Consider the following 25,129-nt stretch of genomic DNA (forward strand, 5'->3'; position numbering starts at 1 on the left):
CACTCTGGGAGGCTGAGGCGGGAGGATCACTTAAGGTCAGGAGTTTGAGGTTGCTGTGAGGCTAGGCTGATGCCACAGCACTCTAGCCTGGGCAACAGAGAGAAACTGTCTCCAAAAAAAAACAAAGAAATGAAATAAAAATAAGGTCTTTTATCTTCATAAATAATTCTCAGTATAATAAAACTTTCCTTAATTTTACTTGAGCTTCAAGGAAAGTATAATGAATTAATGAAAATTGCAGATTATAAAACAATATTAAATGCATTTTATTTCCTGTTACATAACTTGAAATCAAGTAATAAAATATCCCATAATATGTTTTATGTAATCATATTTTAAAATGTATAATAAATATTTACAACTAAAATTCCAATAATTTAAAGTTAGATTTCTAATAGATTTAGTGTTTATGAAAAGTTAATGTAAACAATTAAAATATTGTCAGTTATAGCCATGTTCATAATTTACTTCACTCGTAAAACTGTCTTTGAATTTCTGAATGGAACTTGAATGTGTTGATTCTTTTATTAACATAGCCTATATTGAAAACATAATCAGGGTATAAATGTGTCTCACTGATAATTAAGTCAACTTCCTGAAGTAGAAGTAAAATCAAGTTTGACAGTGATCAATGAATTAATTTGTGCTCAGTCCATCAGTCTAGAAGATCTTTGTTTTCACTAGAAATAATGCTTTATTTCAAAAATCCTTCATAATGGAATGTTACAGAATCTTGTAATTGGTGATATTTGGCAAAATGGGGTCAATGTCTAATTTTATTTTGTTACAATAAAAGAAGAATGATTTTTCTTCCCCAATTACAAATTAGAATCACTTGGGGTAGGTTTAAACCATACTGATGTCTTGGCCACACCTCTAGATATTACGATTTAATAGGTCTCAGATAGGACCTGGATATAGTTAGGCAGTACAGGCTTCCTAGGTGATTCTAATATGTAGCCAGGGTTAAGAAATGCTTTAAATACTTTTAAAACTTTAGTGCTTGAGTAGCCTTAATGTGATGGTGGTGATTAGTAAGAAGACACCTTTGGCCACAGCTGCTAAATTTTCAGGACTAGTTTAGAGCCCACAAAACACCTCCTTACCTTGAGACTCCATTTTGAATTAGTGGGAAAAAAGAATGGCATCAAGGAGCTTCCATTTAGTATTAGTAAACTAGCATCATTGGAATAAAATTTTTCCAATTCCTGAAATACATGTACTAGCGAGTGATATTACTTCCTTTTTACATATGTAGAGACTAAGGCTTGGCCAAATTTTAAATAGTTTGTCCAACATCACATGCTAGTTTAGCCTAGGTCTTGGAATTCTGGCTTCCACTCTTAATCCTTACTGCTTGGTTAAATGAGTTATATAAGTAAAATTCAGCAAGTATTGGTATTATTTATGTAGGATTTACAGTATTATGTCAAGGAATATATATGGCTTTTAAATCCTAACTTTCAGATTGTTTCCCATCAGGAACCTTTAACTTTTAATTATTACATCAAATAGGCCTGATAGAAACTTACTGTCTTGGATTGAATAAGTAGATAATATTTATAATATTATGAATTAAGCCTTACAGGGAATTTATGTTCTTCATTAATATATGAAGCCAGGATATTTGTATCCATTTTTTTTTTTGTAATGAATATCTGCTCTGAAAATCTTAATTACATTCTTCGGTAATTTGGAAATTGTCATGGAGCTCTTTAATGACTTTAATTAGCCAAACTGGAAGTTTTAATGACTTCTGACTTTTGGGATGATCACTTTATTTTTAGTTGGGTGAAATAAAAATCTTAAAATTCCTGGTTTAAACATTTAAAAATCACAAAATTTTGGTCTTTTGGCAACATTATACAACACAGGTGACTTTGCCCAAGCATTGGTAAATCTATGAGTGAATGGCTTACCCACTAGCAGGGACTGAAGGACAATGGCATCTTGTGAGCAATCTCAGCAGTTTTGTTATAGGATACTTAATGTTTTTGTTGGTTTTAAAGGAAATAGCATACTCGACAATTATAATAATAGTAGAGCAATAGTAGAGAAAGGAACTTGTGTTTTTTTCTGATCAAAGAGAGATTTCTTAATTCAAATGGAAGTGGATAGATGCTGTTCTACAACTGGCAGCTTCCTGATGCCTAATGATAAAATGATGAACACACAGCCAGCCCTGTCCTTGCAGTTGCCTTTCTATTGCAGCAAAAAGGATGATTTTCTTTGATTGGTCTCTGGTGCGTTGCTACTATTAGCTCTCCCATAGTTCTGATGCTGAAGTTTTCTGTGCTTCCCAGTTCTATTTTCTGCATACACCAATCCTCCGAAGTATTTCTCCCTATTCTTCTCCCTTGGGTATGTAACTCTGCAAAGTCTTGAGGAGTTTTATAGTGGAAGCTAGTGTAATCAAGATATTAAAAGTACAGAATTTCATATATCAAAGAATTTTAAAGATTTGGATTCATTAGTTTATGAAAGCTTATTTTAAAAATATCTTTGCATATGCTAACATATAGATTATAAAAGCAGATATTTAAGTATTTCAATAAGTATGCAGTTTCTTAGAACTAAAATTGTTACAATTCCAGTAAATGCTATCTTTTTTTTTTTTAAGGTACCAGTATTTTTTGCAAATTAAACAAGACATTCTTACTGGAAGGTGAGCTATTTTAATTCTTTTGTAATGGACTTTAAAAATACTTTTAATTCTGTATCATTTAAATAATACATGATCATTACAAACAAATTATCTATCAAAAAATGATTATGTGTAATGTGAATTCCTTTCATCAGATAAATTCATTTTTTAACAGTTAAAATTAAGTCACGTAGAAGCTTCAGGTGTGAATAGTATAACAAATCATAGCACTTTTGAAATTAATTACATTTAACCTTTAGTTATATTTTCTGTTTTGTTTTAGATTGCCTTGTCCTTATAATACTGCTGCCCTTTTAGCTTCATTTGCTGTTCAGTGTAAGTATCAGCTCACTTTTAGGTCAATTAGCATATAACTTTAGGATCTGTGTTAATAGTGTACATTGCCTTTAATGTGGGCATTCTTTAGACATATTACTATGCAGAAGATAGTTGCTGCAGAAGGAAATTTAATGAAATGTCCAGTTAACAATTATTGTGATTTTTGAAAAAAATTGTCTCTGAAATTCTTGGAGACCTAGAAGAATGTTAAATAAATAGACTGTTGTAGTTTGCTTAAGTGGTTACATTAGAAACATAAATATTTTATATCTGTAAACACAATGGAATTAATCGCATTGCTGATCCAACTATAGTAATTGAAAAATATATTTCTTAAAGTATGAATATTTTCCTTCCATTATTAGCTGAACTTGGAGACTACAATCAGTCAGAGAACTTGCCAGGCTACCTCTCAGATTATTCTTTCATTCCTAATCAACCTCAAGATTTTGAAAAAGAAATTGCAAAATTACATCAACAACATATGTAAGGATTTATTTAGTTTTTTGTTTATTTGGTAAACTTCTTAATAGCATCGTTTCTAGAGAAATGTTTTAAATTATTTCTAATTTGATGGTTATATTTATTTAATGTAGACTCATTACTATTTAAAATAATAAAGATGGTTGTAAAGAAATGTACGTGATCTATACAAAACAATCATTGCTTATTTCATAGAATATATGAGGTTTGTTTTCATTTCTGTTAAGAAACATAAAGCTATATGTGAACAGAAACATATTTGCTATTATATAAAGTTGTCACTTCTTTAAGAAAGAATTTTAGAATATTACTAGTTAAAATGTATAGATCAGTCTGCATAGTAATTCTTTCTCAGTTTTTAGTTATATGAAAGGAGTTGATTCTGTTTGGTAATGGAGCCAAGGGGAAGAAGAAAAGGAACTCTATGTAATACTAAAATTACTAAAATATATTTCTTAAAAACAGTACAGATTGAGCATCTTTAATATGAAAATTTGAAATTTAAAATGCTGTAAAATCTGAAACTTTTTGAGCACCGATACTACACCAAAAATGAAAATTCTACACCTGCCCTTACGTGATGGGTTGGAGTCAAAACACAGTCAAAACCTTTTTTTCATGCACAAATTATTAAACATATTGTATAAAGTTACTTTCAGGCTATGTGTATAAGGTATAAATGAAAATAAATGAAGATATATCTCATGTATATGCAGATGTTTCAAAATCTGAAAAAATCATAACCTGAAACACTTCTTAACCCACACATTTTAGGTAAGGGTCACTCAACCTGCAGCACTTTTTCATTCATAACACTGTTCAACTTTGATGTTTTTTGTGAATCCAGTTTTCTGTAACATAATTTCTTTCAAGAAGAGATTTCTTAATTTGAATAGAAAGTCATATTGTTTATTGGTTCAGAATTCAGTTTTGCTTTAATGTATGGTTCAGACTACTCTGGGAGAAACTAAAGCAGTGTTGTGTATTACCTAAGAGTCTGAACTAGAGAGCCAAGACTACCTGATTTGAAATTCTGGTAAGGTTATTTACTTATAACCTTACTTACTTATAACTTCTCATAACCTTGACCAGATTATTGTAGGTTTCTGCTTCTCTGTTTCCTTAAAGGTAAATTGGGGATAATAAAAGTATCTATCTCTGGAGTTCTTGTAAGTCTTAAATGAGTTTATATACACAAAACGTTCTCAGAATGGTGCCTAGCACATGGTAGGCACTGGAGAAACATTAACTTTTATTAAGAAAACGCACTTTCATTTGATAATGGCCCGTGTATCTCAAACAGCTTGGCAAACTATGGCCTACTTCCTATTTTTATATGGCCCACAGGTTAAGATTATTTTGTACATTTTAAATAGCTGAAAAAAAATCTAAAGAAGAATAACATTTGTGGTATGTGAAATTTTATAAAATTCTGTGTCCATAAATAAACACTTGCTGGAACACAAATACCCTCATTTGTTGTTTGTGTATTTTCTCTGACTGCTTTTACACAATGGCAGAGTTAAGTAGTTGCCACAGAGACCATATGGCCTGAAAGCCTAAAATATTTACTATACAGTCCTTTCCATTCAGAGGTTTTTTGACCTTGATCTAAAATAGACTAAGAATTTTAATAGATTGCCTAATGTGGTGAGGGGGCTATTTTGGTCTAAAAGTAAATCTCATTTATAGTGTTCTATGCATAACATATCTGAATCAAGCGTTTAAAGATAAACCAGATTTTAAAAATACACCAATAATGAAAAGCCTGTTCTGAATGGAAATGGTTTGTACATTTAGCAAAATATTGATGATATATTTCTATTTGGTTTAAAGAAATCGTTCGTCAAATCTTTAAATAAGGAGAATAAAAAAAAATTTTTTTTTTTTTTTTTTTTTTTTTTTTTGAGGAATCATGGTTGTTATGATCAAACATTTGCAGGCTGTTGTCTCCTTTTTCTACTATCATTAATGAATAAAAGGTTGTCATCTTGGTTTTTGTAATTTGCTGCTTTTACTCTGCTGTATTCTGATAATAACAGATAACTCAGTTTGTTAGAACCGGATATGAAATAGGAGTAAATCTGTTTTTAAAGGCTTTACATTTAGGTCATTGGCTCTTAAACTTGTGTTCCTAAGAATCACTTGGGATACTTGTTAAATATAAACAGTGTGGACCTCATCCCTTCTACATCAGACTCTATAGAACAGTACTTCTAAAACCATCTGTGATGAAAGAAACAATTCTTTCCCCAATCTGTCATTATCATATTATTTATAATATATTTTGAAAAATATAATTAAAATGGATTACTAGAGAAATATAAAATGGAGAAAGAAAACAAAGACATAAAAATTACAAATCTTACTCTTAAGATTCAGCAGACATAAAATTACTCAGCCAGATTATTCTAAAAGTCTCCAACACTCTCATTTCTGTACTTGTAAATCAACACTTGCTTGTGTACCACACTCTGAGAAACACTTCTCTGGAGGTTGCCTTAGAATTTGTATGTTTCAGAAGCACGCTATATGATTAAAATGCAGATATGGTTATAAACCAAATTTTGAGACATACTGCTTTTAAGTTATATCTAAAAGTGAGTGGCTTTGCTATAGCCATAAGAACAGCCAGGGGCTTTTGAATCTCGCTATATTCTTATATTTCTGGAAAATAAGAGAACATTCTGGAAAATAATTTGGGTTACTGAAAATGTGCCTTCCAGATAAGATAGATGTTACCACACAAAACTAAGTGTGTTTTGTAGAAGATTTTATTTGACTGCTGTAATTTTTCCAGATAAATAGCCTTTTTCTAATTAAGCAATACTTGTGATTGAACTAATTTTTAACCTAATGATGTCTTTACAGAGGCTTGTCTCCTGCAGAAGCAGAATTTAATTACCTAAACACAGCACGTACCTTAGAACTCTATGGAGTAGAATTCCACTATGCAAGGGTAAGTGAAGAAAACTTACTTTTATGTTGTTGAATCATGCTTCATCACTTAGTATCAAAATTTTTAGGATTAGGTAACAAATGTAATAACTTCTGATTGCTGCCCAACATAGTTGCACTAAAATTTTTTCTGAATATAATTATTTTCATAATAACTTAAGATTCAATATCTGATGAGAAGGATGGTTAAAGTGGATTCTTCATGTTATTTTTGTTTAAGCTGGTGTTTTATGTTTTAAGATAATTTTTGCAGACCATGAGAGATGGTACCTTTAGAATATATATTTTAAAAAATAAAGGTTATCAGAAAACTGGTTTTTATATACTTTTATTATAATCATGATCATAAAAGTTGTTCTCACAGCTCTGAGGCCTGTATCATTGCACTTAATTTTCATCATTTAGTGGCATTATTATACATGTTTATTTATAAAGCACAAAGTGTAGCAAACCAACATATTAACATATTTTGGTTTTATCTCTCCTGCATCTCTTTATTAAAATGGAATTTGTAATCATTGGCTTTTTCTGTACAACAATCTATAGCTTCTTTTTCCTTATGTCAAACTTTGCTGGCTTTGCAAGACTATTCTCCTCCTGCCATAAGCATATTTGTGAGTGGCTGTGCTTCATTTGTGTGTCTGTTCACCTATATTCCTTCTCGTGATTTCTTTATCAAAAAGTTATATTTTTTTAGAAGTACTTGGAATACAGCTATTCTCCATAACCAGTGAAAAGTGGAATTATAGATAATAATAGATTGAGTTGGCAATAGGGTTTATATTCTCTTGGGATAAATTATTAAGCCTAATAAGAATATCAGTCTGAAAGGGAAAGATTTTTCTTAGGTAATTATTTTGAATTTATTTTAATACATAGACACTCACAGGTACTCAAAGTTCTATTTCATATAATGGTTTTATACTCAGGACCTCACCTGACCATGTTCTTGGAGGGGAGCTCTACTTTAGTTCTTATGTTTCATAAAGCCTATGTCAATCTCTCCTTTAAAAGATCAGATGAGTTGTTTTCCTTAAATGATTATATCTTGTAATTCTGAGTGTTTTTCTTATTCCATTTAAAATGTGTCTCCCACGAACTTTTTGCTTTCTTTAAAATATGCTCCTTTTGGCTGGGCGCAGTGGCTCATACCTGTAATCCTAGGACTCTCAGAGGCTAGGGAGGATTGCTGGAGCTCAGGAATTTGAGACCAGCCTAAGCAAGAGTGAGAACCCGTCTCTACTAAAAATAGAAACAATTAGCCAGGTGTAGTGGCTCATGCCTGTAGTCTTAGCTACTTGGGAGGCTGAGGCAGAAGGATCCCTTGAGCCCAGGAGTTTGAGGTTTCGGTGAGCTACGAAGACACCACTGCACTCTACCCAGGGTGACAGAGTTGAGACTCTGTCTCAAAAAAACAAACAAACAAAAAAGATATGCCCCCTTACTATCCTTCTTTACTTGGGGCCTATTACTTTTGAACACGATTCTCCAGAGTATAATGTAGTGATCAGTATTTGTGCACCTAGAGTTTGTTTTTTATCATAATAAAATTTAAAACTGATGGAACCTTAAATATGTGAATTAAACTATGGTTAAAAATAAAAAGACAGCCAAAATTAGTTGTTTTAGTCCTTAACGGTTTTCTAAATGCAATTTTCTAATTGCAGAGATTGCCATCAGTGAAATACAAAGAGTGTTAGACTTTCTTAAAAATTTAAATAACAAGGCTAGATTGCATACATAATTAACCATATTGTTATTTATTGATTTGATTAAGGTAGGTCTGTTTTGTTTAAATTATTGGATTATAAAACTGTTTCTCAGCCCTAAATGTAGAGTACCAGATTAAAGGAATTTACATTTAAAATGGTCAAAGTTAGTTAGAAACATATTTTGTACAGAAAAGCAGCAGCTAGGAAGGAGTGTTTTTCTTGTATGTGAATACTGAGAACTTAAGAAGAAAATGTACAGATGTTCAGTGAACATGAAGGGAGATTTTCTGCCATCAAGAATAAAAGGACAGGCCGGGCGCGGTGGCTCACGCCTGTAATCCTAGCACTCTGGGAGGCCAAGGCGAGTGGATCGCTCGAGGTCAGGAGTTCGAGACCAGCCTGAGCAAGAGCGAGACCCCCGTCTCTACTAAAAATAGAAAGAAATTATCTGGCCAACTAAAATATATATAGAAAAAAATTAGCCGGGCATGGTGGCACATGCCTGTAGTCCCAGCTACTCGGGAGGCTGAGGCAGTAGGATCTCTTAAGCCCAGGAGTTTGAGGTTGCTGTGAGCTAGGCTGATGCCACAGCACTCACACTGGCCCGGGCAACAAAGCAAGACTCTGTCTCAAAAAAAAAAAAAAAAAAGAATAAAAGGACAAAAAGGTAGGTGAGCATAGAGCATTCATTGTGGTGGTTCTGTTATGCGCCTTGTACAATATTGGCACTAAGGATTACTTAGCGAATAAAACATTAATCATCCCTGCCTTCATGAAGCTCACAGGATAGTAGGGGAGAGAGAAATGGAACATGTATGAACAATTAAATAGGTGAGGATACGAAGAGGAAAATACAAAATGCTGTGGAATCATATGGCAGGCACATGGCCAGCCTACAAGCAGAGGGTAGGGGGAATGCTTCTTAGAGGAAGTAATATATTTACTGAAGCCAGAAGAATGAGTAAAAATGAGCCAAGAGAATGGTTTTCAGAGCTGTCAGCATGAATGAAGACCTGAAATCAAGAAAGAACATGGCGTGTTTGGAAATATAAAAAACATTTAGTATAGCTAGAAGATTTTATGAATAAAGGAATAGAGAATTGTAGGAAAGTAAAAATGAATGACAACTTAAGGATAAAAAGGAAAATAAGATTTCTGGGAAGGTAGCAAAAGGATATATTATTTTTAAAATAACATAGTAAGTAGATATTTTTGTGTTTAATTCTGTGAGTTATAATGTATAGATGGATTCTTATAATTACTACCAACCACAATGAGAATACAGAACAGTTTCATCACCTTAAAAAAAACCCATGTTCAGGCCGGGCGCGGTGGCTCACGCCTGTAATCCTAGCACTCTAGGAGGCCAAGGCGGGTGCATTGCTTGAGGTCAGGAGTTCGAGACCAGCCTGAGCAAGAGTGAGATCCCTGTCTCTACTAAAAATAGAAAGAAATCATCTGGACAACTAAAAAAAAATATAAAATTAGCCGGGCATGGTGGCACATGCCTGTAGTCCCAGCTACTCGGGAGGCTGAGGCAGAAGGATTGCTTGAGCCCAGGAATTTGAGGTTGCTGTGAGCTAGGCTGATGCCATGGCACTCACTCTACCTCGGGCAACAGAGCGAGACTCTTGTCTCAAAAAAAAAAAAAAAAAAAACATGTTCATGCTGTTCCTTTGTAGTCAAAGTTTCCACTCACCCCTAATCCCTGGTGGCCACCAGTTTATTCTCTGGTACTGTAGTTTTGTCTTTTCCAAAATTTTTTATAACAATGTTTGTATAATATTAACTATGTTTGCCTAAGAAGCTTTCATTCTCAGTTATCTAAATATAAATATGACCACAGAAGGCTTGGCTTTAGGTTTTTAATTAGGTATAAGATGCTCTAAATTAGCCCTAAAACAGTTCTAACCAAGTTTAGACTTAGTCATGAATATCTTATTTGCATAGATATTTGTAATAGTGATGCAGATAATTCTACTAAAATAACTTGTGCCCTTCAAAGTTTCAAGAAAAGGAAAACTTAATTATGGTATTTTGATTATTCATTCATTCAGTGAATATTTATTGAGCACCTGCTATGTTTCAGGTCCTGTTTATAGACACTGTAGCTACAGCAGTGAATAAGTAGATAAAATCTAACCCTCATGAAGTTTGCATTTTGGTGAACAAGACGACTATAAACAAACAATTACATCAAAGTATATAGTATGTGATTCCATGGAAATAGAGTTCAGTAACAGGCAAAATACCAGTCTATATTGATAGAAGTCAGAATAGCAGTCATCACTGGAGGAATGTTATTAACTGGGAGACTCATGAGGGAGACTTCTGCGTTTGTGCAAATGTTCTGTATATTGGTTTGTGGTAGTTACATAGCAGTGTGTATAGGTATGTATATGCATGTGTAAAATTTTGTGTTGTACATTTAAGATTTGTGCATTTTAAACAAATGTATAAATGTATATTGTACTTCAAATTTTAAAAAATTTAAATAGGTAATATGTCATAAAGCAATAGATGTTATGGAGAAAAATTAATCTGAGAAAGGGAATTGGGACAACCAAAAATGGGGTGTCAAGGAAAGTCTAACTGAGAAGGTAAACAGACCTGAAGGAGCACCATGCAAACATCTGGGAGGGGATCATTCTAAGCAGAGGAAACACCAGTGAAAGACCATGAAATAGTGTTTGTAGCAGTTCAAGTAATAGCAAAGAGACCATTATAGCTGGTGTACTGTGAGCAAAGAGAGGAGAGTATTAGGAGATAAGGTCAAAGCAGACCAGAGGCTGGGCACGGTGGCTCACGCATGTAATCCTAGCACTCTAGGAGACAGAGGCGGGAGAATCGCTGGAGGTCAGGAGTTCGAGACTAGCCTGAGCAAGAGCGAGACCCCATCTTTACTAAAAATAGAAAGAAATTAACTGGACAACTAAAAATATATAGAAAAAATTAGCTGGGCATGGTGGCACATGCCTGTAGTCATAGCTACTCGGGAGACTGAGGCAGGAGGATCACTTGAGCCCAAGAGTTTGAGGTTGCTGTGAGCTAGGCTGATGCCACAGCACTCTAGCCTGGGCAACAGAGTGAGATTCTGTCTCAAAAAAAAAGCAGACCAGGACTTTATAAGACATTTTAAGGACTTTGGCTTTTAATTATAAGCAAGGCTGATAAAGAGTTTTGAGGAGATAAGACATATTGTGATTTACATTTTTAAGAACTAACAGTGGCTGCTGTTTTGAGAGTAGACTAAAGACACTAAGGGAAACGGCCAGTTAAGCGACTGTTATAGTGATCCAGATGAGAGGTAATGATGGTTGTAGCGGTAGGGTGGTGAAAAGTAATCAGATTCTGAATTCATTTGGAATGTGGAAGTGACAGCTCTTACTGATCTACTGGCTATGGGTGTGAGAGTAAAAGGATTCAGGAATTATTCCAACATTTCTGGCCTGAATGTTCACTAAGTTGAGAAAGACCAGGGAGAAGTAGCAGGCTTAAGGAGTGAGAGTCTAGAATTAGCATTGGGTCATGTTACATTTGAAAAAAACTTTTTACAAATCCCAGTGAACGAGGGTAGGCAATTCAATTTATGGACCAGGAGTTCAAAGGAAAGGTCTGGACTAGAGATACACATTTGGGAATTGTCAGCTTAGGGTTAATATTTAAAACCATGAGATGAGACCACTAAGGGTGCATATCTAGGAGACATTGAAGAGAAGAGGTCCTCAAAGCTGGAATACTTAAAAGTTTTAAAGTTGGAGAGATGAGGAAGAACCAGGAAAGGAGACCAAGAAGGAACAGCCATTTAGATAGAAGTAAAGTCTTTCTGTAAAAGACACAATTGTGTATCTTTGAAGCCTAGTGAGTTGAGAGTGGTCAACCATGTCAGATGGTGCCAATAAGTCAAGTAAAATGAAAACAGAGAACTGGATTAGAAAAATACAAGTCGCTGGTGACTTTATAAGAGCAGTTTTGGAGGTATAGTGATGGCCAGAAGCTGATGAGAAAAAAATTCAAGAAAGCTGTGACAATGGTACTTTTGAAGGATTTTGCTCTGCAGGACACAAGTAATAATAACAGGAAACACCAATACAGCATTTACTAAGTGCCAGATACTTTTTCTAGGGCTTTGTATATATTAGTTCTACTTACTCCTTAAAACAACCGTGTGAGGTAGGAGTATTATCTCTACTTCACAGACAAGAAAAACAGGAAATTTAGTAACTTGACAATATGATACCTATTTCTGTATTTAAGAACCAATTTATAGCTTCTTTCTAAAACCTCATTTTTAATCTTCATGTATTTGAAGACTTTTTGACACCTTGGTTAGAGTAATCAAATAATTTTAAACGTAATCCCTTGGAACAGAGAAAAGGATCTCTTCTGTCAGAATGGAGCTATATATATGACTTGATCCATGTCACCCTAGAGCATTCAAATCACACAGTGATTTTTCATAATTCTATGTATTTTCACTCATTGTTACCTCTCTAGGTGTAGCAGTACTTTATTTTTTGTCATCCATCTTTATGTATCAAACATCTTTATGAAAGCATGAGTAGATCACTACTTGTTTTCATTTTCACTAAGTTGTTTATGTTCTCATGCTCTGGTAGCCTATGTAAGGCACACAGACTTTTTCTTAATCAGTGAATATATAAGCCTAATACCTTTATGCCTAACTACGTTAAAAATATGCATGAAAAATTTAGACTAATGATATATGAGAAAACATAAAGCTAAAAGGTAAAATAATTTCAATATATGTTACAGAAAATTTTTAAATATCCATGTTCTATAAAGAGTTTCCACAAAGGATAATTTTATAAAAGTTAGAAATATAGGAAAAACAAATACAATAAGCATTTTATAGGAGAAATACAAATGACCATATTATATAATTGTTATTCCTAATAATCTAAAACATAACAATGAGGACAACAATGAGATATCAAATTAGCAAAAATTCAAAGGATTAAAAGTATCCATTTTGGTCCAAGTATGGGAAAATGGATGCTCTGATCCATTGTTAAAACATAAATTGGTATAACCCTTTTAGAGGGTAAATATTAATAAGAATATAATCTTTTTTTTTTAAAATGAAGGTATTTATTTTCATGTGTGGATTTTACTTATTCCATTTATTTTCTTCAGATTGATCTAAAATATCTCAGGCAATTGAATCAGGCAGAAAATATATATATCTCATACTGTTATCTTCAATGACAGCCACAGTCTGAATGAATTTTATTGAAAGTAATTTAGCATTGACTGGTTAAATATACAAACTACTATGTTTGAACTGGAGATATTGCCAGACTACTTCAAATTAGAGACAAAAATAAATGTTTGGAGATTACATCACAAATTGGAACTGTCTTGGAAGGCAGTTCAACTGTAAAAATGAAATAAATTATCTAAACTCGAAATATTTTATTCCATCCATCACAGTGACAAAAGCAGCCTCATTTTCTCTTTCTGATCATGATATTGGAAAATAAGCTAATCTTTTTTAATAGACAATTTAAGGAAAGGTATGCCTTCTTAGCCCTCCCCGCCCCCCTGTGCTCCATCAAAAGTGTATTTTAAAAATGATTTTTTGGTAATCTTTAATTCAGGAAGAAACCATAGAGACGAAAAAAAAAAAAAAGCCTGACTTGTAGTATAATCAAGATTTTAAATACCTTTAAATACCAGACATGGACTCTTTGGCAATTTTTCCTGAGAAGTTATGCCCCTTCTATGGTATAGCCTGATACTATGGGGTACTATGTACACTGCTCAAGTGATGGGTACACCAAAAGCCCAGGCTCCACCACTATAAGATATACACATATAATGGAATTTAATTTGTACCCCCTAAGTCTATTTTTTAAATATGATATTCATAACAACAACAACAAAAAGAATTTAGCCTCTGGAGCCAGAACCCTGGGGTCATAGTCAACCGCCTAGCATTGCTTTCTTGGGCAAGTCTACTTAACTCAGCTGTGGCTGACTTTCCTTTTTTTTTTTTTTTTTTATTTCATCTTATTGTTATGGGGGATACAGAATTGCAGGTTACATACGTTGCCCAAGAATATAATCTTTGATCACTTCTCATCTCTGAGACACTCTATCCTTTAACACATTGACTGCCACACTAGGAAAAAAACTTTTTTCCTTGGGGCCATGGTGTTTTGTTATGAAAATAGAATAAAAACTTGGAAAATAAAATGATCCTTTCTAATTTAATGAAAAATTTGTTACTTTTTATTGTTTTGTGTATTTTTTGATTAAAAAAGTAATATAAAAACTTGAAAAAATGTAATATAAAAAGTAATGTGAAAACTTGAAAAATAGTTCATAAAGGTACAGTGTTTTTCTTGACTTGTCAGGCTTAAGTATAATTTAAAGGTAAACAGAAAAAAGAAATTTATTGACTTCTATTCATTTAATCCACATTTTTAAAATTAAATTATCAATATTAATTATAACAATAAGAACATCAATAAGTAAGATTTCCATGAACCAACTTCAGGGTTTTGCCCAGGTTTTGCTTCACGAGGCCCTGGGCTCAAAACTTGCATGAGTTAAATACAATTACATGGTAGTTAATGTGTTAAAATATTTATAGAAGTGTTAGAAATATTTGTAGAAACATAAAAGTATAGAATAATATACACCAACATGTTAATAGTGGTTATCTCTGGAAATGAAGGAAAGAGGCAGGCAAGGTGGGGGAGTCTTTCAACTCTTACTTGATAACTGTTTGTCATTTTGCATTAATAATTACAAATAATCAAGATAATTATTTTTAACAGCTGCCCTGTACCACTTAAAATTAAATTTGTTCCCATCCACACGCCATAAAATTTTACTGAGTGTGAGTTATTATTCTCTTAATATGTGACAATAGAGAGGTTGGAATATTTAAATAGCTTTAACTAATTAATTTGTGTACAGAGTAATAGTCTCCAAAGGAAAGATGAGGAAGGCGTCTATATGCCACAAAGGAAACTAAAATGAACAAGTGGGATATTTTAGAAAATAATACAGTATCTATTCATATTCATCCCAGTTCTCATCCTTTTGTGAGACAGACTCTTGCTCTGTTGCCTGGGCTAGAGTGCAGTGATGTCATCATAGCTCACAGCAACCTCAAACTCCTGGGCTCAAGTGATCCTCCTGCCTCAGCCTCCTGAGTAGCTGGGACTACAGGTACCCACCACCATGCCCAGCTAAATTTTTTTTTTTTTTTTTAGTTTTAGTTGCCCGGCTGATTTTTTCTATTTTTAGTAGAGGTCTCTGTCTTGCTCAGGCTGGTCTCAAACTCCTGACCTCAAGCGATCTTCCTGCCTCAGCCTCCCATTGTCCTTTTTCATTGCTATTTTTAAGCCTGCTATTGCAAAATCAAACACAGACATGTATATTTTAGTGAATTGTTGTAAGGTGAACATCCTTGTAACTACCACGCAGCTCAAGCAGTAGAACTTTGTTGCCTACTCCAGAAGAAGCCTTCTTCCAATAACAGCTCCTTCCTATGCAGTATTTTATTGTTGTTGTTGTTTTTAAGATTTTTATCACCCAAGTGTGCCTTCCTACATACTATAGCTTGGTCTTGCTGTTTTTTTGTGTGTTTTCTAAGCAGATAATTTTAAATCTCTTTTAATCTACGGTTTATTCCTTCTTTCCTTACACTTCTTAGAATTTACCTAGTGAAGACCTAGATCATTTCACCTGTAGTTTCTTACAGTCTGGATTTTGTTGATCATGTATTCATGATGCAGTTCAACATGTTTTGCTGTCTTCTGTATTCCGCCCAGATTAGGAGCTTGATCCAGAAGCATGGTCAGATTCAGGATTGATCTCTTTATTATGTTCTTTTGTCAGGAGGAGCATAATGCCTGATTTTTTATCTTTTTTGATGCTAGCAGCCATTTATGCTCAATGCCTAGATCCATTAATTCACTGGAGGATGCCAAATAGAGATGTCCTAATTCTTTTTGTTTTTAATTATTCACTTGAATGATTTTATAAGGAGTCACTTCCCTTCTTTTACTATTCACTTACCCAGTGGTATAGCTAATATAGGAATATCTCTTTATTATAGCCTGCCTTAGTAGATTGTAGAAGAGGTAAGGAATATGTTGCCAGGTAAAGCGTGTCTATAGTTTGCCTTATGCAGTGTGGGGTTCTCAATCCATCCCTTCTGCGGATCATTCTGAATTCTAATTCCCTATCCCCAGTGTCCACAGTTGTTATTTTAGACAGGCTACACACACTTCTATTTCCCATAGCTTAATCCAGTTGGGGTGGAATTGTGGGATTGGTAGGAGCTAATTACCTTAGCTGCTCCCTACCTGATCATCCTGACAGTAATTTGAGGGCCCTTTTATTTCTTTTATCCATTGTCTGTGCACTTAATAGACTTTGTTTCTGTTTCTACCTCCACATAGAGCAATCTCTCTTTTGTGCGTAGTTTGAGTTGTGGTTTCTTGGACTATTTTTGTTTTCTTCTCTTTCTGTAAATCTAATCTTATCCACTTTATGTCTTTAAGGAGTCCTCAAAATGTCTGGTCCATTGGTAACATATGTTCAAATGTTATAGATTGTTTTCAGTTATTATAGATTCTTTCTCTTTTCCTATATCTGATGTTTTATAAAGTTGAGGGCAGAAGGGCTGATAGGAGCATATAATTTACTCTTCCATGTTTTAGGCTCAGTCTGCCATCTTGATCCAACCTTCTAGTTGATGTCCTTTAAAACTTGATCTAAGACTGATAATAGTGCACAGCAGTGCTGGTTATTGGTAAATAAGGAAAAACAGCCAGATAAATTAATATATACTGTTGCATTTGACCACTTATGTATTATCCTACCTAACAGATGAATTTAATAAGATTTTATATAATTAGAAGTTATTGAAACTACATTTTAAAGGATTTATTTTAAGAAGGTGATTATAAAATCTTGTTTATATTTTCATTAATTCTGTCTTCTGAGCAAATGAATGTTAGGAGGTAAAAGCATGCTTGCCGTATTAGGTTGCCTGTAGAATGTTTCAAATGAAGAAGCAAAGTTGTTTCAAGGTTTGTTAGCATCTAAGAAAAGTATTTTTATTCTACCCATTCTCTAATTAATGCAGGTTAGCTATTCAAATTGAGCCATTCATTATGAAAACTCTAACTCATTCTTCAAGGCACAATTCAAATTTTCTTCTCTGGAGTCTTCCATACTCTCCAAGAATTTTTCTCTTCTCTATACTCCCGTGATGTTTCTAATGTGTTATGTAAGACTTCTCATTATGTTTTAAATATTGTTTTGTTACAGGTTCCCCTTCACCAAATTCTGAACTACTTCATGTTTTATTCATTTTTGCAATCTTAGCATCACATTTACTCAGTGATTGGATCTTAATAGTTTTAGAAATGGAAAAATGGATAGTAAGTCATCATTTACAAAAAGAAGGCCTTTGATTTCTGGATTTTAGCTTCCTACTCCAAAAAGTCAGTTCTAGTCATTAATTATTAGAAATCCTGAGATCATTTTTACTTTAGATTAATAAATTTTAATAATGAAACATTTAAATTTGGTTTGAAGTTTGTTCTTTATTTTTGTGTGGTAACAACTAACCATTTGAATTTATAAATATTATACAATTCTGTGCTACCTTTTAAAATGTCACGTTGTATTAAAAAAACTTAGTTTTAAACATATCTCTAACAAAGCCTTTTTTTTTTTTTTGAAGGATCAAAGTAACAATGAAATTATGATTGGCGTGATGTCAGGCGGAATTCTGATTTATAAGAACAGGGTACGAATGAATACTTTTCCATGGTAAGGACTTCCATTGATACTTTTGCTTTTACCACCAAATTACCAAATATAATAATTTACATTATGGGAAGTAGCTGTTGAACTATTCTAATGTCAGTTTACTTGTGTGATACAACTTATACTTTATCCCACTTACTTGAAACCTACCAGAAGATACCAAAATAATGTATTTATTTCAAAATTACTTATTACTTAATTTTTCTCTTAGAGAGATTTGAAAGATGTTCAGAGCTTTCTATTCTCCTTAAGGAAGGCCTGACCTCAGGGAAAACTACTTTACCGGCACCTAAATAACATGGGTTTTATCAGAAGCTAATCAAAGCAGGGGATTGTCTCATATAAGGAGGGAGTGACCTGAGAAACACTGAAGGTCACTGCCAAAGGGGCACAGACCACTCAACCACTGAGACCTAATTTTAGCATGAATGAATGATTCCTCCCATTCCCCTGCTTTCTGCCACATCAACAGGGCTCTTATATAATAATGGAATCACAACTGAAAGCTGCAACACTCAGATTATTCAGAAGTTTATAGGGAAACCCCAAAACAACTTGGAAGATTAAAAAAACAAGGATACTAGAGAAAATTGTAAACTCTTGACACCTATAATTTATTTACAAAAAACAGGAAACATAGCCTTGTATCTTAACAGATAAACATAAAACTTCACACTAAAAGTTTATTTACTCTAGTTCTTTTTACCCAGTATATCATATCCAGCATTTAATAAAAAATTACAAGGCATACTGAAAGTCAAAAACAGTTTGAAGAGACAAAGCAAGCATCAGAACCAGACTCAGATATGGAAGAGAATTTAGAATTATTATATCAGAAATTTAAAATAATTACAATTAATTTACTAAGGGCTCTAATCAAAATGGTACAACATTCAAGAACAGCTGGGTAATGTAAACAGAGAAATGGAAATCCTGTGAAAGAATCAAACAGGCATGCTAGAAATCAGAAACACTGCAGATGCCTTTGATGTTCTTATCAGTAGGTTGTTACATGAGAAAGAATCAATGAGATTGAAGATACGTCAGTAGAAACTTCACAAACTGAAAAGCAAAGAGAAAAAAAAGAAAAAACAGAATATTTAAGACTTGTAATGGGAATACCAGGAGGAGAATAAAGAAAGAAATGAACAGAAGAAATACTTGAAGAAACAGTGGCTGAAAGTTTTCCAGAATTCATGGCAGTGACTGAATCACAGATCCGGAAAGTTGAGAACACCTAGCAGGTCAAATACCAAAAGAATCCACACCTACACATTTTGTATTCACACTGCAGTTAATGAAAGACAAAGAGAAAATCTTGAAAGAAGCAAAACTTGAAAAACACTTTTTCCACAGGGGAATATGATAAAAATTACATTGGATTTCTCTTCAGAAACCATGCACACAAGAAAAGAATGGAGTAAAATATTTTAAAGTGCTGAAAGAAAAAACCCACCAACCTAGAATTCTGTATCTAGCAGAGTTATCCTTCAGAAGTGAAAAATAAATTAAGACTTTCACAGACAGACAAAAATTGAGGGTATTTGTTGCCAGTAGACCTGCCATGTGATAAATGTTAAAAGAAGTTCTTCAGAGAAAAGGAAAATAATACTAGACAGAAATTTGGATTGACATAAAGAAAAGCAGAGAGGGGGCTTTAAGATGGTTGACTAGAGTCACTCAGCACTCGCCTCCTCCACAAAGAAGGACCACAACAGCAACTAGGTAAACACATATCAAATAGAACATCTAAGAGAAAACACTGAAATTCATCAGGGAAGTGACAAGGAACTTCTGCAGCATGGAAAGAGAGAAGCAAAGCAGCTGGCTTGGCTAGGATTGGCTCAGAAGAACCAGGAGAAACTCCCCATTGTGGGGCAAAAGGTAAATGAGAGATCCCCAGTGGGCCATATTCCCACCTCAGATTCTTGCAGTCCTCTCCACGAGGGAGCCCCTTGGCCCTCATGGGCCCTGAGTGTAGCGTAGCATAGGGAGCTGCCTGGAGTTCACACCATGGCATTACTTCAGAGAGGAAGTTCCTGCTAGTCCCCACATAACCCCCTGAAACCCAGTCAGCTCCAGTACAGAGCCATTTTGAGAGCCCAGTAGCCACCAGAATACATCCTGCCCTGGGGCCCAACAGCCCCTGCATCTCCACATGCCTGAGACCTAGCTGACAAACCCCAAGGTCCACACAGGAGGCTGCAGAGTGGCAACGTCATCTGGACCCAGCGGTGCAACAGGGTCCCTAGTAATTTAGGCCCCATAGTGTCTTTTGCACCAAGAATGGGCAGTATGGTGTACCAGGGTGGCTGTCCCCAGGACAAAGGGAGCCATGCACTCCCCTGAGCTTGATAGCTGCCTGGCTGGGGACATTGCCACTAACAGCAACCCCACCCCTTCAGTGGCAGGACCTCTGTGCACCTGCACATACTTTCATGGGAGCCTGAGGACTTACCTGCCCTGGCCTACCTCATGGCCTGAGGACAGACCCTCCCTACCCATTACTACTGCTGCCACCACCTAAGCATGCCATCTAGGAGCTTGGTGTTAAACTTCCCCATCCACCGCCACTGCTGCACACCATCAGGGTCCTGAGGACAGAACTGGCCCGCCAGCTGCCACACACATCATTTAGGAGCTTGAGGATTAACCTACCCCGCCCCCAGCTGCCACCCTTGTATGATGTCAGATGGTCAAAGGTTGGCCTGCCCTGCCTGCAGCCACTGTCCCATGCATGTGCCTTTCAGGGACCTAAGGATGGGACCACCTTAACCCCTGTGGACACCTCCAAGGTTCCCAGAGACCAGCCCGTCCAGCTTGCCTCCACTACTGCCAGCACTCCCCCATGGACCACTCAGGGCCCCAAGGGTTCATCCAGTGTGGCATGTGCCTGTAGTCCCAGCTGCTTGGGAGGCTGAGGCAGGAGTATCACTTGAGCCCAGGAATTTGAGGTTGCAGCGAGCTAGGCTATCGCCACTGCACTCTACCTGGGGTGACAGAGCAAGACCGTGTCTCAGAGGAAAAAAAAAAAAAAAAAGAATAGAATGACTACTTATTATGCACAATGGTCCAAGCAGTTTGGAAAATTATTTTATAGTTTCTTACCAAGTTAAACATATGTCTGCCATATAACCTAGCCATTCCACTCCTCATATTTAACCAAGAGAAATTAAAGCAAATGTCTGTACAAAGACTTGCACACAAATGTTCATTGTGGCTTTATTTGTAATAGCCAAAAACTAGAAACAACTTAAATATTCATTGTGAAGTGATGGCTATATTCATCCATATTGTGGTATAATCCCTAAAATGGAATGCTCTTCAGCAAGAAAGAGAAAAGGATTACTGAAAAACACAGCAATGCAGATCAATCTCTAAATAAGTAAGCTGAGTGAAAGAAGTCAGATGAAGAAGAGTACTATATGGTTTCATTTATATAAATTCTAGAAAATACGAACTTTGGTGACAGAAAGTTATCAGTGGTTACCTGGATGGGGGAGGGTTAGCATGTTGGGGTTCTAGAGGAGGATTACAATGTGATAGGAGGAATCTTTGGGGGTGATAATTATGTTCTACTATCTTGATTGTGATGATGGTTTTATAAGTGTATATATATGTATGTTAGGCTTATCAAATTATATATAGTAAATATGTACAGTTTGTTGCATGTCAATTATGCATAATAAAATGGTTAAAATAAATGGGAAAAATAAACACTCAAAACCATGTGAAAAATAGGCATTAAAGCATAGAAAATTATTATATGATTGCATAATTGCCATTCCAGTAGAAACACAGAACAAATAGCAAAAAATTGGACAAATAGCAAAAAAATATTATGGTAGAGATAAATTCAGATATGTCAGCTATTTCTAAAACTGCGAATGTGTTGAATCTTTAAAAGGCACAGATTATCAATCTGGATCTTTAAACAACTTTATTGTTATAATTTATGTACTATAAATATGCATATTAAACTGTACAATTTAATGAGTTTTGTATATTTGTAGAGTACAACATCACCATAATCTAATTGTGAATCATTTTCATTTTCCCAAACATACCTTGTAACCCTTAGGAGTCATTCCATATCCCCTTCTCTGCCTCTCACCCACCTTCAGTTCTAGGCAATCACTAATCATTTTCTTTCTCTATAGATTTGCCTATCCTGACTATTCCATTAAATGACTTCATACACTATGTGATCTTTTGTGATTGATTTCTTTCATTTAGCATAATGTTTTTGAGGTTCATGTTGTAGCATGTATAAGTTTTGCATTCCTTTTTATTGCTGAATGATATTCCATTCTGTGATTATTCTACATTTTGTTTATCAGTTCATCAGTTTTTTCCCCTTTTTTTGGCCATTAAGAATAATGCTGCTGTGAGCATTCATGTACAAGATTTTGTGTGGGCAAATGTTTTCATTTCTCTTGAGTATGAACCTAGTGTGGAATTACTGGATTTGTTAAAACGTTTTCAAACTGTTTATATCATTTTACATTCCCACCAACAGTGTATGCAGGCTCAATTTTTCCACGTTCTCTCCGGCACTTGTTATCTTTATTTATTTTATTTTATTTTATTTTTTGAGACAGAGTCTCACTCTGTTGCCCGGGGTAGTAGAGTGCCATGGCATCAGCTCACAGCAACCTCAAACTCCTGGGCTCAAGCAATCCTTCTGCCTTAGCCTCCCAAGTAGCTGAGACTACAGGCATGCCGCACCATGCCCGGATAATTTTTTCTATATATTTTTAGTTGTCCAGCTAATTTGTTTCTATTTTTTAGTAGAGACGGGGTCTCACTCTTGCTCAGGCTGGTCTTGAACTCCTGAGCTCTAACGATCCACCCGCCTCGGCCTCGCAGAGTGCTAGGATTACAGGTGTGAGCCACCACACCTGGCCTCTTTATTTTTGATTATAGCCATTCTGGTGGGCGTAAAGTAGTATTTCATTGTAGTTTTTATTTGTATTTCCTTAATGGCTAATGATGTTTGGCATCTTTTCATGTGCTTATTGATCTTTCATTTACCTTTTCTGGATTATTCAAACTGGTTAAAAATCAACCTGTATACTATTTATTAGAAACATACCTACAATACACAGAAACAATGTGTTAAAGTAAAAGCATTGAAAAAGATAAACCAGAGACATAGAAACCAAAAGAAAACTGTTATAGCTATATTATTACTATACAAAATAGATATTATTTCAAATATTTTTATTCATACTTTGAAATTTTCCTGAAAAAAAAACTTTTATATCTGTAAGAACAGAATAAAAATCATACAGAATATATTTACAAGAAAATATAATACAACCATTACAAAATAGACTTTATGTTAAAGGGAGCATCCAGTGTAAGGATTTTAATTCATTGCTTGATGCTTTTCTGAGATTTTTGAAATTAAGGTGATTTGAATCTGACTTAGATTTTCTTTCTCTTGATCATTTTGAAATTATAAGTTTTTTGTTTTTCTTTGTTGCTAGTTTGATGGCTCTTAATGGAAATAATTTATAACTTCTAAAATATATGCATGTTTTTATATTATTTTTTGAATTGAGGCACACGGCTTCCTTTTTTCCATAAATGCAGTCTATGTTTTACCCAGTGATTTTTTCACTTTCTGGAAATAATGCCCTCTGTCTTATGACAGAAGAATTTCCCCATGTTTTCATATCTCTGTCCAGTGAAAGCTCAGGATTCAAAAATAAAATAAAATTTTTCAAACCAAACCCTAAGCATATCTCTTCTCCCCACTCTAAACATTCATGCTTGAAACTGACTCATACATTTGCCTCAAGTGATTGAGGTGTGAAAAGTTGATTATTTGGGAATGCTGAGAGCTTCTTGGATATATAGGGCCATGAGTCATGACGATCCAAACTTAGAGTTACTGTGAAAATATTTACTTGGAAAACTGGAACAGGATTCCAAAGCAACTTTTGCTAAGCAAGATCAAATCTCTGGCCCCATGATCCTTAAGTCTTAAGGTTAAAAAAAGATCTGAGTGTTACTTATTATGTGGTTATGATGAGGCAAATCAATTTGGCTCATATTGAATATATTAATGAAGCTTTGAGAACTATGCATCATATGGGTTGCATGTAAGAAGGAAGACAATATAGAAAGACAAAATTTAAAATATTATGCCTTTAAAAATTAAAGTGTTTTTAGGGTCATTGCATAAAACCATGAAATCTTACATTTTTCAAACATTGGTTATAGTTTTAAAGAGTAAACAAAACTGTATTAATAGTATTACTTGAAATTTTCATTTGTGACATGTTTTTAAGTATTTCTATAGATATAAAATTGGGAAATGTATAGTTTACAAAAGATATTCTGACAGAATTTTTCTCAGTTGAACACAGATTCTAATTGTTTTTCCATGAAGCACCAAAACTTTAGATTCTGTATGTACTTTGTGCACATATATATGATAAAATGTTTAGATACTAAATATATACTTAAAAGATTATTTTATAATTTTTTATTTGTTAATATTTTAATCTTTATTCAATACTTCACATACTGCAATTCATTTTCTTTTGTCTAGGTTGAAGATTGTAAAAATTTCTTTTAAGTGCAAACAGTTTTTTATTCAACTTAGAAAAGAATTGGTGAGTATTGATCTGTTAATTATTGATATAAATGAACTCTTTTAAGACTATCATTCATGACAGAACTTTTCTATTAGGCCAAGTCAAAGTGTAATTAATACTGTTAGTTAATACTACCTACTGAGGTAATGAATACACTTTTCATGATAAAGCATATTTGTTTCTCCACTGTGTCTGTGGTTCCGATGTAAAGTTCTCCTAGACTTCCTTTCGCGCTCTCTTGAACTTAGAAATTAGAAACTAATTTCTCACATATGATGATCATTGTCAATCCTCAGGGTCCATTCATGAGGGCAGTAACTGAGCATATATTTTTTTTTGTACTAAATCTAAATCTTCATATATAAGCTCATTTCATTTTAGGGAAGCTGAGTGTTTAGTTTCTAGTTCATGAATTTATAACGTTTCCTCCCTATGTTAGAATGGTAGTGGCCTTTTTATATATTAAGTACAACAAAATGAGTTGTCATGAAAAATACAGTGTTATAAACAGTCTCATCTTGTAAATGATGTTATCAATTTCATCAAATTAAACTTTTCCTTTGATT

General features: G+C 34.3%; 1 protein-coding gene across 1 annotated transcript in view; it reads left to right on the forward strand.

The window, feature by feature from the left end:
* The window catches only part of PTPN4 (protein tyrosine phosphatase non-receptor type 4), a 187,462-nt gene that overhangs the window by 106,409 nt on the left and 55,924 nt on the right, over window positions 1-25,129 (forward strand). The window contains exons 6-11 of the mRNA XM_069461012.1: window positions 2,621-2,665; window positions 2,928-2,980; window positions 3,349-3,469; window positions 6,338-6,425; window positions 17,870-17,958; window positions 24,518-24,581. Of these exons, the coding sequence (XP_069317113.1) occupies window positions 2,621-2,665; window positions 2,928-2,980; window positions 3,349-3,469; window positions 6,338-6,425; window positions 17,870-17,958; window positions 24,518-24,581 (460 nt within the window). The remainder of the gene's footprint in view (window positions 1-2,620; window positions 2,666-2,927; window positions 2,981-3,348; window positions 3,470-6,337; window positions 6,426-17,869; window positions 17,959-24,517; window positions 24,582-25,129) is intronic.

Source organism: Eulemur rufifrons, chromosome 1 (genome assembly GCF_041146395.1).
Source record: "Eulemur rufifrons isolate Redbay chromosome 1, OSU_ERuf_1, whole genome shotgun sequence".
Classification (NCBI taxonomy): domain Eukaryota; kingdom Metazoa; phylum Chordata; class Mammalia; order Primates; family Lemuridae; genus Eulemur; species Eulemur rufifrons.